This window comes from Macaca mulatta, chromosome 14 (assembly GCF_049350105.2).
Source record: "Macaca mulatta isolate MMU2019108-1 chromosome 14, T2T-MMU8v2.0, whole genome shotgun sequence".
Lineage (NCBI taxonomy): Eukaryota > Metazoa > Chordata > Mammalia > Primates > Cercopithecidae > Macaca > Macaca mulatta.
This window is the reverse complement of record NC_133419.1, coordinates 9,093,963-9,111,052: the sequence shown is the minus strand read 5'-3', so window position 1 is coordinate 9,111,052 and position 17,090 is coordinate 9,093,963. Positions and strand designations below refer to the sequence as shown.

The window sequence follows — 17,090 nt, the reverse complement described above, 5'->3', positions numbered from 1 at the left end:
TATTACTACTATGATAGACTCAATTATAGCCCCAGGAATCCCTGGAACCTGTGAATATTTTACCTTTTGTCATAAAGGAGACTTTGCCCGTGTGATTAAGTTAAGGCTGTTGAGATGGGGGATTAGCCTGGATTATCCAGGTGGGCCCACTGTAATCACAAGGGTCCTTATAAGAGGAATGGCAAGAGAATCAGAGTCAGAGCTTGGAAATGTTAGGCTGCTGTGATTTGAGGAAGCCAAAAGAAAAATTTTATTTCAAAATAGAGAAATCTTAGGCTTCTGGCTTTGCCGCTGAAGGTGGGGCCATGAACCAGGGAATGCAGGTGGCCTCTGGAAGCTGGGAAAGGCAAGGAAATGGATTCTTCTCTAAAACCTCCAGACAGGAGGAACTCAGCCCTGCCCACACCTTCAGTTTAGGATTTTTGACCTCTGGAACTGTAATATAATAAATTCGTAGGCTTTTTTTTGAGACAGAGTCTCACTGGAGTGCAGTGGGCATGAGCTGTGATCACAGCTCACTGCAGCCTCAACCTCCCGGGCTCAAGCAATCCTCCCACTTCGGCCTCCCAAGTAGCTAGGACTGTAGGCTCAGGAGGTACGCACCACCCTGTCCAGCTAATTTTTGTATTTTTTGTGGAAACAGGGTTTCACCGTGTTGCCCAGGTTGGTCTCAACCTCCTGAGCTGAAGGTATCCTCCCGCCTTAGCCTCTCAAAGTGCTGAAATTACAGGTGTTGTGCCGCCACACCCGGCCAAATTCGTGTTGTCTTAAGGCACTAAGTTTGTGAAAACTTTTTATAGCAACAATAGGAAACTAACACAACCGCATGTTAAGAAGCCTGGGATCTTTGGATTTTGTTGTTGTGAGCCACAGAAACTGACTCAGACTAACAAGAAAGCAGGAATTTATTAGGGGAGATCCAGGTAGCTCACAGACTGGACAAGTGGCTAGAAACCCAGGCTTGGAACCAGGATGAGAGCCCAGGAACTCTAGCATCCAGGTAGCAGGAATTCCCCAGCTGTCTCATCTGGGCACCTCGGCTGGAATAGGTTAGCTGTAATCTTTTTTCTCTCCTTGGATTGTTCACCTCAAGATTGCACACCCTGGGAGGAGAGTGTGAATGGCCTAAACTGGGTCATGTGCCTGCCCTTGGCTAGAGGAAGACAGAGCACCTGATTTACAGGCCCATGTAGAATGTCTTGTGGAGAGGAGGGCTGATTCTCCAAAAGGAAAGCAGCTGCTGTTAGGAAAAGGACAAAGCGTGATGGGTGGCCCCTGCACCCCGTCACCCGGGAGTCTCCCGTTCCAGTCTCCCGTTCCCCAGCCTGTCTTTCTGGGCTTTTCAGTACCCCATATTCTCCAGCCACACTGGACCACCAGACGTTTCCTAACACTGAGCACACTCAGGTCTCAGTGCTGTCCTGTACCCTGCCTTGCCCTTGATCCCCCAAAATTCTCAAACGTGTTAGCAAATTCCACCTTGGTAAATTCTTCACTGACTGCCACTTTCCTCAAATCTTTCATGTGCACTGCTTGTAAAGTTTCTAGTGCGTGTTCTAGGTATTTGTGTTCCTGCCTGTCTCTCTGTCTCTACCACCTAGTGGTGTGTTCTTAGAGGATGGACATGAGGTCTTCCTTACCTTGGGTCCCCAGAGTTGCACACATAAAGGACTCATTGAGTTGAATCCTGTGGCATTTCCCCTAATTGTCCTTTCTCCTCCCACCATTCTAATACTAGTCCTCTTCTAATCAAGACCTACAACCTCTGTCTTAGACTTTGAGCAAAGCATGGTCCTGGTTGCCTGTGGGCCATACACCACGTCTGACAGCATCACGTATGACCCCCTGCTCGACCTGATTGCTGTCATCAACCATGACCGGCCAGATGTCTGCATCCTGGTAAGAGGCACCAGTGCGAAAGCTGAGGAGTCAGCCTTGGAAAATGACTTTAATGCAGTTCTAAATTTTTAGGAAGCATGTCAGTCCTTCCTTTTGGAAAATACCTTTTCATTCTTAATCTACGTCTTTGGAGAGGTATACATGATCTATGGGCCTTTGCTAGTTTTAAAAGCCCAACTTTGGCTGGGCACAGTGGCTCACGCCTGTAATCCTAACACTTTGGGAGGCCGAGGTGTGTGGATCACTTGAGAGCAGGAGTTCTTTTTTTTTTTTTTTTTTTTTTTTTGAGACGGAGTCTCACTCTGTTGCCCAGGCTGGAGTGCAGTGGCCGGATCTCAGCTCACTGCAAGCTCCGCCTCCCGGGTTCATGCCATTCTCCTGCCTCAGCCTCCCGAGTAGTTGGGACTACAGGCGCCCGCCGCCTCGCTCGGCTAATTTTTTGTATTTTTTAGTAGAGATGGGGTTTCACCATGTTAGCCAGGATGGTCTCGATCTCCTGACCTCGTGATCCGCCCGTCTCAGCCTCCCAAAGTGCTGGGATTACAGGCTTGAGCCACCGCGCCCGGCCAAGAGCAGGAGTTCTAAGCCAGCCTGGCCAACATGGTGAAACCCCGTCTCTACTAAAAATACAAAAAAAAAATTAGCTGGGTGTGGTGACAGGCGCCTGTAATCCCAGCTACTTGGGAGGCTGAGGCAGGAGAATTGCTTGATCCTGGGAGGCAGAGGTTGCAGTGAACTGAGATTGCACCATTGCCCTCCAGCCTGGGCAACAGAGTGAGACTCCATCTCAAAAAATAAAAGGTCAACTTTTTTTTTCCCACCCTTTGTTGATTTTACAGTATTCTTACCTCTTTCTCATTACTCCAACTTCTGAACTAATCTCTTTTTAAAGCTCAAAATACTACTATTAGTATGGTGATCAATTTCCCTTGCTAGGTTTAGAAAGTCAGAAAAAAGCCCAGTGTGCTTTTTTTTTTTTTTTTTTTTGAGACAGAGTCTCACTCTCACCTAGGCTGGAGTGTGGTGGCGCGATCTTGGCTCACTGCAGCCTCCACCTCCTGGGCTCAAGTGATCCTCCCCATCCTCCCTATCTCAATCTTCCGAATAGCTTGGACTACAGGCACACGCCACCATGCCCAACTAATTTTTGTATTTTTTTTTGTAAAGAGAGGGTTTCACCATATTGCCCAGACTGGCCTTGAACTCCTGGGCTCAGGCAATCTGCCCACCTTGGCCTCCCAAAGTGCTAGGATTACAGGCATAAGCCCAGTGTTATAGTGGGCATTAGTAATGGTTATGGGGCCCTGGGAGCCTCCCTCCATCCGGGGCACACGTGCTTCTGCCTGTGAAATTGGCTTGGCGCCCCCGCCAGCCCATCTGCTAGCTGTCCCCAGGCTATCCAGGCAGCCTTGGAGGGACAGATGGGCCCTCGGCAGAGGACTTCCAGAAGAGGTGATCCGAAGTCGTTCACAGACACAGGTGATTCTGATTTGTTCTTTTGGTGTCTTTGTTTCTCCCCTCGCAGTTTGGCCCTTTCCTGGATGCTAAGCATGAGCAGGTGGAGGTGAGTGGGCTGGGGTGGGAAGGGGTCCTGGGTACTTGCGTTCAGTCAGGCTCTCGCTTTTCTTTTCATTTTTTAATGTTTATCCCACTTTATCGCACATCTATAACAAACACATTAATTCCTGTGGCTAATCAGAAATCATTTTAGCAGGGCACTTTATTAATAAAGATCTGGAATCCGAGAGCTTCCTTTCACCAGAATACAAGGCTGTCTGGAAGCTGGGGGAGGGACATGTAAATATATCAGTCCTAATGTTCCTTTGTTTGTGATGCCTGGTGCTAAGGCACAAGAGCACTAGCACAAATGCAGGTGTCTGGCAGTCACAGGCTGCCCTGTGAAAGAACCTATCCTGGCCAATACCCCGAGCTTATAACTCATCTTGCTGTCCTTTGCATAAAACACAAATGGGGCCGGGCGCGGTGGCTCAAGCCTGTAATCCCAGCACTTTGGGAGGCTGAGACGGGCGGATCACGAGGTCAGGAGATCAAGACCATCCTGGCTAACACGGTGAAACCCCGTCTCTACTAAAAATACAAAAAACTAGCCGGGCGAGGTGGCGGGCGCCTGTAGTCCCAGCTACTCGGGAGGCTGAGGCAGGAGAATGGCGTAAACCCAGGAGGCGGAGCTTGCAGTGAGCTGAGATCTGGCCACTGCACTCCAGCCTGGGCGACAGAGCGAGACTCCGCCTCAAAAAAAAAAAAAAAAAACACACAAATGGTCCTTCCTGGGACACATCCATGGCTGAGGTCTGGGACCTCTGATCCTTTGTCTCACAATACTTTACCTTCCACGGAAAATGTTTCAAAGCACTCTTTCTTCCTTGTAGTCTCTCCCACACTGCATTCAAGAGAGTTAATTCCCACATCTCCCCTCCTGCCTTCAACTAGACTTAGCTCCTTAAGAAAAATACCCCATCTTTCTCATCTTTGCGTCTCCTTCAGCTCCCAGCCCAACAGCTGACATCTATGGGTCACCTAACAATGTTAAGTGAGTAAACACCAAACATCTGCTGTCTAAATTTATCTCCTTTCCTTTCTTGCAGAACTGTCTACTGACAAGTCCGTTTGAAGACATTTTCAAGCAGTGTCTACGTACAATTATTGAAGGCACAAGAAGGTCAGATTTCAAAATACTGGACAGAACCTTAAGCTTCCTAGGTTTCTCCAGAGCTTCCCATTAAGAAACTGAAACCATTTAAAAGTCATGGCAGCGCCAGGCTTAGTGGATCCACATCTGTAATCCCAGCACTTTGGGAGGCCGAGGCAGGGGCATCACCTGAGGTCAGGAGTTTGGGACCAGCCTGGCCAACATGGTAAAACCCTATCTGTACTAAAAATACAAAATTAGCCAGGCATGGTGGTGGGCACCTGTAATGCCAGCTACTGGGGAGGCTGAGGCAGGAGAATCACTTGAACCCGGGAGGCAGAGGTTACAGTGAGCCAAGATTGTGCCATTCGGCCGGGCGCGGTGGCTCAAGCCTGTAATCCCAACACTTTGGGAGGCCGAGACGGGCGGATCACAAGGTCAGGAGATCGAGACCATCGTGGCGAACCCGGTGAAACCTCGTCTCTACTAAAAAATACAAAAAACTAGCCGGGCGAGGTGACGGGCGCCTGTAGTCCCAGCTACTCGGGAGGCTGAGGCAGGAGAATGGCGTGAACCCGGGAGGCGGAGCTTGCAGTGAGCTGAGATCCGGCCACTGCACTCCAGCCTGGGTGACAGAGCAAGACCCCGTCTCAAAAAAAAAAAAAAAGATTGTGCCATTACACTCCAGCCTAGGCAAAAAGAGCAAAACTCCATCTCAAAAAAAAAAAAAAAAGCTGGGCCCGGTGGCTCACGTACTCTGGAAGGCCAAGGCGGGTGGATCACCTGAGGTCAGGAGTTCAAGACCAGCCTGACCAACATGGTGAAACCCCATCTCTACTAAAAATACAAAATGAGCTGGGCGTGGTGGCACATTCCTGTAATCCCAACTACTGGGGAGGCTGAGGCAGGCGAATCACTTGAACCCAGGAGGCAGAGGTTGCCGTGAGCCGAGATCGTACCACTGCACTCCAGCCTGGGCAACAAAAACAAAACTCCTTTTCCAAAAAAAAAAAAAAAAATTCATGGCAGTTCCTATTCTTTTCTTCCTTTTGCACTACTGAGATCAGCTAGAACCCTTGACCTTCAAGTGCAAGTTAAGAGGCATCTCTGTAAAACACAAAGATAAACATACTTGAAAGGACAAGGGTGCATCGGCTTTCACTGTTTGGTTGCTCTTTCTCTTCTATACTTAGTTCCTTTTCTCCCTTTTGTATAAACTAATATTCCACGGGAATCTTCCCAGGATGGTTTTGAGAAGTGTTTGATGACTTACGCAGTGAAATCCTGTGAGACCCCACACATCTCGTTGTGTAAGTGATTGTTTTGGGTGAGCCCAATTTCCTCCCAAGTCAGTGCTTCCCCAGGGTGCGTGGGATGCCGCCAGTGGCTACAGCTGGTGGTGACAGACACTCTCGGTGAGGGTGGGGCCTTGAATCCTTGCCACAGACCAAACAGAAGGAACTGTGAGAGGTCACAGCAGAGATGAGAGAGCTGTGCAGTTCTCATTTGAGAGGAAAGTCACTGTTCCAGGAAGAGGCTAAAGCCGAGAGTGGAAAGTTATTCGGAAATCTGACATCCTCCATTCCTGTCATTCCTGTCCCTTTCCCCCAGTGCCAGTGTTTGAAAGAAGCTGGTATAGGTGGTAGATCTCCTCATGAGATCTGCATGCCTGTAGCTGAGCTAATAAAATAGAAATGTTCCTGAGGCTAAGTGTTTAAAGACGAGTCTGTCACAAAGGTGGTTTTTAAAATAAGATGTCTAACTTTCCGCCTTTTAGCCATGAGAACTGATCCCAGAGTCAATAAGTTGTAACACTACCTTCTTGTACCGGCAGTGTGGGCCAGGATGGTAGATGGCACAGCTGGAATAAAGAACATCCCCCAACTCCCAGAATCAGAGATGTGGGTTGTGCCAGTGACAACCATGGCTGGTTCTGCCCTTTCCTCCCTCCCTCCCTCAAATGAAGGTGATGCAGGTGCCTTCCCTCTTCCCCAGATTTGCTGTGATCTTGGTCAAGTTCATCAGGCCTGGAGAGTGGTTAGAACTCCTCAGGAGATAGGCCCCCAAAACACAGGAGCAGGGCTGTGTTCTCCTTTTGTCAGCCCTTGGGGACAGGCAGGGACTGTGTCGTAGTGCCCTAACACTGGCTGGGTGCTTTCAGTTTGAGGTTGGGTTCTGTTTTTGGTTCCTTACCCCATGTGGTATTGTCAGCAGTGATAGAAATAAAGCACAGATAAGGCATTGTTATACTGGGGATGAGAACCCAGCACCACCAGGCACTTTCATCTGTGGCCAGTGTGTGCCACGAGGCAGGGGGAGCTGCCCCACCCTTCTAGAAACAGTATATAAACAGTTCTTGGGCAGAGAATTTCTTTGTATTTCTGAGAGGTCAGAAATGCAGAGCATTAAGCTGAGTCATCATGTAAAAGCCAGAGCCAGGCTAAGCGCAGGGGCTCACGCCTGTAATCCCAGCACTTTGGGAGACTGAGGCAGACAGATCACGTGAGGTCAGGAGTTCGAGACCAACCTGGCCAATATGGCAAAACCCCATCTCTACTAAAAATACAAAAATTAGCCAGGCGTGGCGGTGGGTGCTTGGGAGCTACTCGGGAGGCTGAGGCAGAATTGCTTGAACCCAGGAAGTGGAGGTTGCAATGAGCCGAGATTGCACCACTGCACTCCAGCCTGGGTGACAGAGCAAGACTCCATCTCAAAAAAAAAAGAAAAAAAAAAAGAGCCAGTGAGAAAGCACCTCAGAGGAAGCAAGCAGAGCCCGCGGTTCTCATCCTGTTTGCGGGAGCAGCTGGAGGACCCTCCCCCTGTGACGTATGAGGTTGTGCAATGCTGAGCATAGTTGGGATTTTTTTCTGATCCCTCCTTCTATAGCCGGTTTCTAACCATGAGCAGGAAGGCTATTTCTTCCTTAACTATTGCCCTTCCAAAGCCTGCTGAAACAGGGCAGTTTTGTCCCTTGAGAGCAGCCAGCTGCACCTCAGTTCATTGTGTTCATCACAGATGTCAAGCCCTTGAGATGTGGAGCACAGATTGTCCCATTCAAGTTACCCTGTGGCTTGTTTACCAGACCCTGGCACCCAAATGGTGGACTGGATCATCCTAGTGAGCTTTTCAGTGTCAAAGGAACAATAATGAATATGTAAACACCTTTGGTCTCAGGATTCTGATTTTCTGTTGTAGAAGTCTCAGTTCGCACTCTGAGAGGACACCACAGTGATAAGGGTGACAGCTGTCACCAGCACCTTTATCACATGTCAAAGTGTACGTATGCCTGAGAAGTCCACACATTTTAAGCAGGAGACGGAGATGGAAGTGAGAGCTATTGGTGGATTTTAAACATGCCCGCAAAGTAACACTTTATGCCTATTTGATTTATAAATGGCCCCTCTGCCAAGGTCAGCAAAGGGAACCAAGGAAACGGGACTTTCTTTCTCTTTTGTATGGCTGGGAAAAATAAATAGTTGGCCCCCAGAGTTACAACTTTCTTCTTCACTTGCATGTTGTAACCCTAGAGATTCTCCTGCTCCATCAAAGGAAACATCTGCTGTCATCTGTGCTTTTACTGTTGCTGTTAAATATTTCTTTCATTTTTGCAAGATAGCCTGCTGAGAAATAGAAACTCAGGGCATTACTTCCATGTGTGAGAGGGGAGGGATGCGATGGCTCAGGGAGAGGCCGCTTGGGCTTTTCCGCCTCCCGCTGGAAATGTCTGTGTCTTGATTGTCCAGTAATTATGGCCCAGTGTTCAGTCAGTCAGAGGGTTTCAGCTGGATCTTCTAAATACGAAGGCAGGCCAGGCGTGGTGGCTGACGCGTGTAATCCCAATGCTTTGGGAGGCCAAGGTGGGTGGATCACTTGAGGCCAGGAGTTCGAGACCAGCTTGGCCAACCCTGTCTCTACTAAAAATACAAAATTAGCTGGGTGTGGTGGTGTGCACCTGTAGTTCCAGCTACTCGGGAGGCTGAGATACAGGTATCACTTGAACCCAGGAAATGTAGGTTGCAGTGAGCCCACATCATGCCACTGCAGTCTGGCCTGGGTGACAGAGTGAGGCTCTGTCTCAAAAAGAAAACAAAAAAACGGCAGTCTCAGGGTCTTTTTGGTACACTGCCTTCTCCCTAGGAAAGATGCCCCAGCTCCGTGCACTCTGCCAAGGTGTGGCAGGGACACTGTTTAATGCCTGCAAGCTACACTTGCTTAGAAGGTGTAATGAGTCCAAGCTGTGGTTTAAACTCTGGCTCTGAGGCTGTGATTTTTTATTCGCATCCTTATCTTTCTAGATTTTCTAGATCTCCATTTCTTTGCCCCTTTTTCTGCCAAACAATAGTCTCCATCCTCTTGGGAGAAAGCCACACAGAGCAACAAGAAAGTGTCCCAGGCAATCGGAGCCTGTCCAGATGGATGGGTGTGAAGTAGAACAAATTGTCCTTCACTCCCAGTGTCCCATGGGAAACAGCGTCTCTGTTCATAACAGAGTGCAATTCTGAGCTGCCTGCCTGGAAGTGGGCTCTGCCTCCAGCCCTGAGGCATCCTGCCTGTTGCGCAGCTGTTCTAACTCAACCGCACTCACTTTTCTCCCTCTTCTGTTTGTTCTTTTGCCATACTAGCTCCGGCTCCCACCTTGTCTTTGTCCCATCGTTGAGAGATGTGCACCATGAGCCTGTGTACCCCCAGCCACCTTTCAGCTACTCCGATCTGTCTCGAGAGGACAAAAAGGTAGCAGTACCCACTCCTTGACCAGCAGGCAGCCAGAATCCAGCATGCCTCTGCCACTGGCTCTGGCCCTGGCTCTGAAGGGGAGGGTGGAGAGGCTTCTTTAGAGCATGCGTACAGCCTGAATCTTAAACTCTTTTTTTTTTTTTTTTAAACAAGCAAATGTGTCTATAAGTTTGATGTATGTTGGTTTGGTCCCCTTTTCCGTGGTCTCCCCAGCCCTCAGACAACCCCCACTTTCATGGGAAGATGTTTCTAGCTTTGGCGTACAAATATTTGTTCCAATCGGTTCTCATTTTAGCAAGTACAGTTTGTGTCCGAGCCCTGCAGCCTGTCCATAAATGGAGTGATCTTTGGCCTGACGTCTACGGATCTGCTGTTCCACCTGGGGGCCGAGGAGATCAGTAGGTAAGAAGTATGTTCCAGGCCCCAAGCAAGATGACTGGCTTTCTGGTCCCAGCCCTTTCTGCAGCCAAGAAAATCAAGGGGATGCTTGACAGTCTTGACCAGAGAGTCCTGAAAGCAGCAAGCTGTGCCCGACCTTCTGGCCATCTGAGTTTCTCTGTACCCAAGGGGAGGGGTTGGTTGGATGCATTAGTTTCTGTTACCACCTCTCTAAACTGCATTTGAGACCCCAAAGAACCACGTCCATTCTGTCTTTGCACTTAAAGGCATCGAAATTCATCTACATTTTCTTTTCTGCTCCTGTTTTTTTCATTTCCCAAATTTGTGACCTGAAAACAAATGTGGACATCCTGTTTGTGGAGGATAAACTGGGAATTTTCTCTGAAGGGCTTTCTTCATTACTAGTACAACATCCAGCTCTGCAGATAATCAGGCCCTGCCAAATTTGTTGAGTTGATGTTGGGCAGCTCCGTTCTGCCGTCATCCTTGATGGGAAGGGGCGTGTGAAGCGACTCTCGTGTGAAGCAAGACGGGTGTGGCTCCTTGGCTGAGGTTTGAGATCGAGTCAGCCTGGCTACACGCCCGCCTCACAATGGTGCCAACTTTGCATCCTCTTGCATAGCACGGTGCTGGCTAATGGCCCTCCTTGATCTTGATTACGAGGGATTCCTGTGCTTTCCCTTCTCAACCCGGTGTCCTATGTCCCTCCTCATGTGGGGACAGACCAAGCTCCTTGTGGGTGGGTCTTTAAACTTCCCCAGATGCATCCTCCTCTTGTCACTGGGCCTCTCTCTGGTTTATTAAATTCTCCGGTCCTCCCTGAAGAGAAATGGGCTGAAAAACAGGGTTCTGTGTTCGTGCTTTCTTTTCTTTCCCAGTTCTTCTGGAACTTCAGACAGATTCAGCCGAATACTCAAGCACATCCTGACCCAGAGAAGGTGAGCTTGCCGCTGGGACCCCTGACTGTGGAGAGAGTGCCTTGGGGTCATGAAGCTATGACAAGCATGACTATAAGAGCCTTCACCAGGCCACCAGCAGGGAACTTTACCCTGTGATGACAAGCCTGCATTCTGCCCCCACACACAGAGAAAAAGTCGGTCTGCGGACGCCAGCAGCACGGAAGCCAGTACCTAGGGGGACTCTGTCTGAGAAGGGGGCCCCCCAGTCTGCTACTGCTGACCATTTCTCTCTGTCTCTGTAGCTACTACCCGCTCTACCCACCCCAAGAAGACATGGCCATTGACTATGAGATGTTCTATGTCTACGCACAGCTGCCTGTCACCCCAGATGTCCTTATCATCCCGTCAGAGCTGAGATACTTCGTGAAGGTAGGTTTGAACTCTGCTTTTTCCCAGAAACACCAGAACCCAGTCTTTGACTTTCCCTTCTGGACCACCTGGCACTCACCCCTCATGGGTCTGCTGAGGGGGATGGGGCCTCTAGCACCCTGCCCTGTGGCCTTGTTTCTGTGGGGAGGTGGTGGGACCAGAAAACAAACAACTCTGTCAGTAAAATGCTTGAGTAAACAGTGTCCCCTCCTCCCTCCCCAAGAGAACAGGAGCCCAGGTGACTAGGAAGGCCCTCAACTGAGGGCTTTTACCAGGCCACATCAAGGTGACCTGGGGAAGATTTCAGTGTACACTTGCCTGTCCTGTGCCTCCCAAATTCTGATACGACCTCCAAGTGGGCTCAGCTGGGAATACCTTGAAGAAGCTATCAGGTCATTCTGATCTCTGCCACCCTTCACCCTGCCTGCCTTGGAGTTAGGTCCCTTACAGGGAATCTGCCCAGACCAGTCCCACTCTTGCCAAACAAGAGCTAGTTCAACCTCAAGGGGTTAAAAAAGGGAAAAAAAAAAAGTTTTTCACATGGGAAAGCAGTAAACAGCTAAATCAGGTTTGTCTCCAAGTTTGGGGGCTGATTATCATTCTGCCAAGTCACCTCATTCTTCTGTTTGAAATACTTAAAAGGAATTCAAAGCTTTCTAGTAACAAGTTAACATATGTGACGGAGGCTGGGTGCAGTGGTTGACAATTGTAATCCCAGCACTTTGGGAGGCCAAAGTGGATGGATCACCTGAGGTCAGGAGTCTGAGACCAGCCTGGCCAACATGGTAAAACCCCATCTCTACTACAAATACAAAAATTAGCCAGGCATGGTGGTGTGCACCTGTAATCCCAGCTACCTGGGAGGCTGAGGCAGGAGAATCGCTGGAACCCAGGAGGTGGAGGCTGCAGTGAGCTGAGATCTTGCCACTGCACTCCAGCCTGGGCAACAGAGAGAGACTCTGTCTCAAAAAAAAAAAAAAAAAAAAAAAGACTGAAAATGTGTCTGGTTGTCTGTCTTCATTTCCATTTTGTAAAACCCTCTTTGGGGTCCAGCCATCTGATGTCACTTCTTTTTCACATTGGTTCCCAGTTAGTTAAGGCCTCCAAACCTGTCTCCCCTTCTCTCCTCCCCAGGATGTCCTCGGCTGTGTCTGTGTGAACCCCGGGCGCCTTACCAAAGGGCAGGTGGGAGGCACCTTCGCCCGACTCTACCTCAGGAGGCCAGCGGTGGACGGAGTGGAGAGGCAGAGTCCGTGCGTTGCCGCGCAGGTCGTCAGGATCTGAGGCTTCTGTCCTCTGCTGTGTGGGCCCTTAAAGTCTTAGCCAAGAGCCAAGACGTAGCCCTGTGACAAGGTGAACAGTTGGGTAGGAAAGGAGAGAGGAGCCAGCCAGGGAGGGGCAGCTGCAGGGACCAGGCCCAGCAGGGAGGGCTCGTGCAGCCGGGCCTGCCTGTGAGTGGAGCCTCTCCTGGAAGGAGGCTGTTGCCTCTCAGTCCATGCTCCAGGTACAGAAGTAAGCCAGCTGTGGATCCCGCCCACTCAGAAAAGGCGAGAAGGCTTTGTGATTTTCTGCATGAATCAAACGCAGAAACAACTTTTGGAGAAATTAAATTCTGAGTGTGACTTCTGAGTTTGACCTTTCTTCTATTTTCTTTATCCTGGTAGTAGACAGAGAATGTTGCCTATTTGACCTATGACCAGAGAAGGCAGTGTCGGTCACACTGGGTTTCTGTCCAGCCCTAGTCTTGTCCAGTGGGTAACTCTCAGCCCCACCCCTCATCCCCCAAAGGCCCCAGCGACCTCTATGCTGCAGAGGTGCACTGGGCGGGCCCTAGAGCTGGGCTGCAGAGCAAGCAGCTGGCCACATGCCTGGGCCTCCCTGCGCGGTTCCTCACATGCATGCTGTGGTCCCAGCCTGACCTCTCCATCTGGAGGGGGTGGCCTCGCCGGGCTGTTCCAAAGCTAGAGTCCTGGTGGCAGCTGCTTTGCCAAGTCACGCAGTGGCCAGGGCTTGCCTGCAGCCCAGAACACTCAGACAGGGTCAGGCCTTCCAAGGTTCACAGCACATCTCATGCCCCTGTGTCCTGGCATCTGGGGAAAAGCTGTCACTGGCCAGACGTGGAGTGGCTTCCTGCCCTAAGCTGGCAGGCTGTCCTGCCTCACATGCCAGAGCCAAGACCAGCAAACCCCAGCTGTCAGGGCAAGGAAGTGGGCAAGGGGGCAGCGAGCTGCTGGTGTCTGTGCCTTGACTCAGAGATAAATAGGTGACCTGACAGTGGCCAGCTTTTGCCTCTCACCTTTCTGACAGTGAAATGGAGTTGAGCTCCAGATCTGACCAGCGTACAGTAAAAGGTCTCCCTTTAAACACAAGGAGCAGCTGTTTTATTTCATTGGTTTATAGGCGCCTCCTCTGAGGCCAAGAATTAGAAACTCATCCCGGCGTGGGGAGCGGATTTTTCCCTCCTCCCCCAGCTCCTCCACACGCGAAGCAGCCAGCCATATTCCATGGGGGCACCATGACTTGTCAGCCTCTGGATGTGGAATTTTGGGAGCCCAGGCAACGGTTGCCTGGATACCAGTAGTGTGACTGTTGGAAATGATCTGGGAGGGCTGGGAGGGCCGGAGCAGGCGTTTAAGAGTCAGACAAAAAGAAAGCAGGATGCGAACCCCTGAGCAGACAGGTCTGGCAGGCGTGCCTCTGCCACCAGACAGTTCCTTTTTGCTCTTATCAGGAAGGTGCCAAGTGACTGCTGGCTCACCGTCCCTAGACCCCACTTCAGCTGTGTCACCAGTTTCCCCAGGCATCTGTTGTCCCAGACGATCTCAAGCAGGCTCTGGGGGTGTGTCAGTGATGGAGGGTGGAGAGTCCCCAGGAGGTCAGGCCCATCTGCCTTACAGCCGCCTTTGGTGGCCTCCCCCTGATCTGGTCATGGTCCCTGCCCTTGAGACACCAACTAGATGGCCTTGAAGAAACAGTCCTGAGCTCTTACCAGGATTTGCCTCTCATGCCCATGCCCCCACCTTGCCCTGCCTCTGCCCTGGCAGAAGGAGCCACCCTCCCTTGCCCACCTGGTGGCTTCCCTTTAGGGTTCCAGTCTCTGAGAGGGAGAGCTGCCAAGGGAACAGAAGCCACTCCTAGTTGCTGTGCCTGGGAACCTAAGTGGGTGCCAAGAATGAAGCGAGGGAATTAGGACCTCGAGGGGCACCCAAGGGTGGGGCCGGCAGGGCCATGGCACGGATCTTCCATCCAGCTCTACCTTCAGCAGCCACTGGAGCTTGGGGTTTCCTTTCCTTTGACCTCAGGGCACCCGGCCCAGCTCAACCTGGCCCTGCAGCTTCCCTACTGCTGGGAGTAGCCATCTGGGCTGACTTCTGACTCCACCCACTCCACCCGACGGAGCTGGCTGGAGTGCAGTGGCGTGACCTTGGCTCACTGCAACCTCCGCCTCCCGGGTTCAAGCTATTCTCCTGCCTCTACCTCCCAAGTAGCTGAGATTACAGGCGCCTGCCACCATGCCCAGCTAATTTTTGTATTTTCAGTCGAGATGGGGTTTCACCATGTTGGCCAGTCTGGTCTCAAACTCCTGACCTCAAGTGATCCACCCGCCTCACCATCCTAGAGTGCTGGGATTGCAGGCATGAGCTACTGTGCCCAGCCATAAACATCATCATTTTAAAGTGTACTATTCGGTGGTTTTTAGTATGTTCATGGTGTTATGCAGAACTTGCCACTATCTAATTCCAGAGTATTTTAATCACCCCAAAGGAAACCCTGCACCCATTAGCAGTCAAATTCCATCCCCTGGCAATCATTAATCTAATTTCTTTTCTGTAGGTTTGCCTATTTTGGGCATTTTGTATAAATAGAATCATACAATACATCCTCTTTTTGTTTTTGAGACGGAGTTCCGCTCTTGTCACCCAGGCTGGAGTGCAGTAGCGCAATCTCGGCTCACTGCAACCTCCGCCTCCCGGGTTCAATCGATTATCCTGCCTCAGCCTCCTGAGTAGCTGGTATTGCAGGTGCCTGCCACCACACCTGGCTGATTTTTATATTTTTAGTAGAGACAGGGTTTTGCCATATTGGCCAGACTGGTCTCAAACTCCTGACCTCAGGGTTCAGCCTCCTGAGTAGCTGAGATTACAGGTGTGTCTCGAGCTCCTGACCTCAGGTGAGCCACCTGCCTCAGCCTCCCAAAGTGTTGGGATTACAGGCATGAGACACTGTGCCTGGCCCATGCCCTTTTCTGTCAGGTTTTGTTTGGTTTTGAGACAGTCTCGCTCTGTCACTCAGGCTGGAGTGCAGTGGCATGATCTCTGCTCACTGCAACCTCCACCTCCCGGTTTCAAACGGTTCTCCTGCCTCAGCCTCCCGTGTGACTGGGACTATAGGCGCCCGCCACCATGCCAACTGATTTTTGTATTTTTCGTAGAGACAGGGTTTCACCATGTTGCCCAGGCTGGTCTCGAACCGCTGACCTCAAGTGATCCACCCACCTTGGCTTCCCAGAGTGTTGGGATTACAGGTGTGAGCCACCGCGCCCAGCCTGTCAGGTTTGTTTCACTTAGCATGATGTTTTCAAGGTTCGTCCCTGCAGCAGCACGTATCAGTCCACCATTGTCTTCTGTGGCTGAGACCCCGCCGTGTGGCTGTCAGTCCACCATTGTCTTCTGTGGCCGAGACCCCGCCGTGTGGCCGTCAGTCCGCCGTTGTTTCCTGTGGCCGAGACCCCGCCGTGTGGCCGTCAGTCCGCCGTTGTTTCCTGTGGCCGAGACCCCGCCGTGTGGCCGTCAGTCCGCCGTTGTTTCCTGTGGCCGAGACCCCGCCGTGTGGCCGTCAGTCCGCCGTTGTTTCCTGTGGCCGAGACCCCGCCGTGTGGCCGTCAGTCCGCCGTTGTTTCCTGTGGCCGAGACCCCGCCGTGTGGCCGTCAGTCCGCCGTTGTTTCCTGTGGCCGAGACCCCGCCGTGTGGCCGTCAGTCCGCCGTTGTTTCCTGTGGCCGAGACCCCGCCGTGTGGCCGTCAGTCCGCCGTTGTTTCCTGTGGCCGAGACCCCGCCGTGTGGCCGTCAGTCCGCCGTTGTTTTCTGTGGCCGAGACCCCGCTGTGTGGCCGTCAGTCCGCCGTTGTTTCCTGTGGCCGAGACCCCGCTGTGTGGCTGTCAGTCCGCCGTTGTTTCCTGTGGCCGAGACCCCGCTGTGTGGCTGTACGGTATTGGTATTTTGTTGATCAGTGCATCCACTGTCGGGTTTTCCCACTTGTTGACTATTATGAATAGTGGAGGCTTGGGTACAAGCTTTGTGTGAACACCTGTTTTCAGTTATCTTGGGTATGTTCCTAGGAATGGGGAGGGGCTTTAGATTTATGAAGGAAGACGAGGCAAAGAGAGGGAGGGAGGAGGGACAGAGGGTGAGAGACGGGTAAAAGAAAAGAGGGAAGGACAGAGGGAAAGAGGGAAGGGAGGCAGTGATGGACCTGGAATGGTGCTTCAGAGCCAGACCATGGTCTTGCTAAGGCGTTTGGACCTGATTCTTTCTGCCCCAGAGAATCTTGGAAGGGTTTGCCTCCCACCCCCTGTGCCTCACCCTGACCACCCAACAAGGACCAACTTAAGAGGAGTCCCAGGTGCAGCCCCAGTATCTAGGAGCACGTAGCAAAGGGGTGGTTTGAGCAGAGAAGGGCTCAGGGGAGGGGCCTGGATCTGTTGGGGCAGGTTGGGAGGAAGAGGGGCACCAAGTGGGCCATTAGAATACTGGAAACAGCACTCCAGTGAGACCTGGGCATTGGAGGGGTAGATGTGGGAGTCACCGCAGTCAAAAGCCAGGAACTGGAGGCACTGGGAGGGTGGCCGAGAGAGGGATGGGCAAGATCGTGCCATGGAGAGAATTTTGGCCAGCACTAGCACTTAGCATCACCGATCAACAAGGCAAAGGGTGGGATTGGCCTGGGGGCAGGGGAGAGGAGGGGTGGCAGCAGAGAGGTGCTGGGATTTCTGGCTAGAGAGACCACCGGAAGACACCCATGGTTGTTCATGGCGAGACTCCCAGCTGCATTCAGGCATTTGGGCCCTTCTGTCACCGCCC

General features: G+C 51.4%; 1 protein-coding gene across 10 annotated transcripts in view; it reads left to right on the top strand.

Moving 5' to 3' along the window:
* Nucleotides 1-17,090, top strand: part of POLA2 (DNA polymerase alpha 2, accessory subunit) — a 47,084-nt gene that overhangs the window by 25,396 nt on the left and 4,598 nt on the right. For 4 of the 10 annotated variants that reach the window (XM_077961046.1, XM_015113712.3, XM_015113713.3 and 1 more), the window contains 8 exons: nucleotides 1,775-1,899; nucleotides 3,425-3,463; nucleotides 4,506-4,579; nucleotides 9,172-9,280; nucleotides 9,579-9,685; nucleotides 10,561-10,620; nucleotides 10,884-11,010; nucleotides 12,145-12,639. In XM_077961046.1, coding sequence (XP_077817172.1) covers nucleotides 1,775-1,899; nucleotides 3,425-3,463; nucleotides 4,506-4,579; nucleotides 9,172-9,280; nucleotides 9,579-9,685; nucleotides 10,561-10,620; nucleotides 10,884-11,010; nucleotides 12,145-12,294 — 791 coding nt within the window. In that variant the 3' untranslated portion in view covers nucleotides 12,295-12,639. 10 annotated transcript variants of the gene reach the window in all.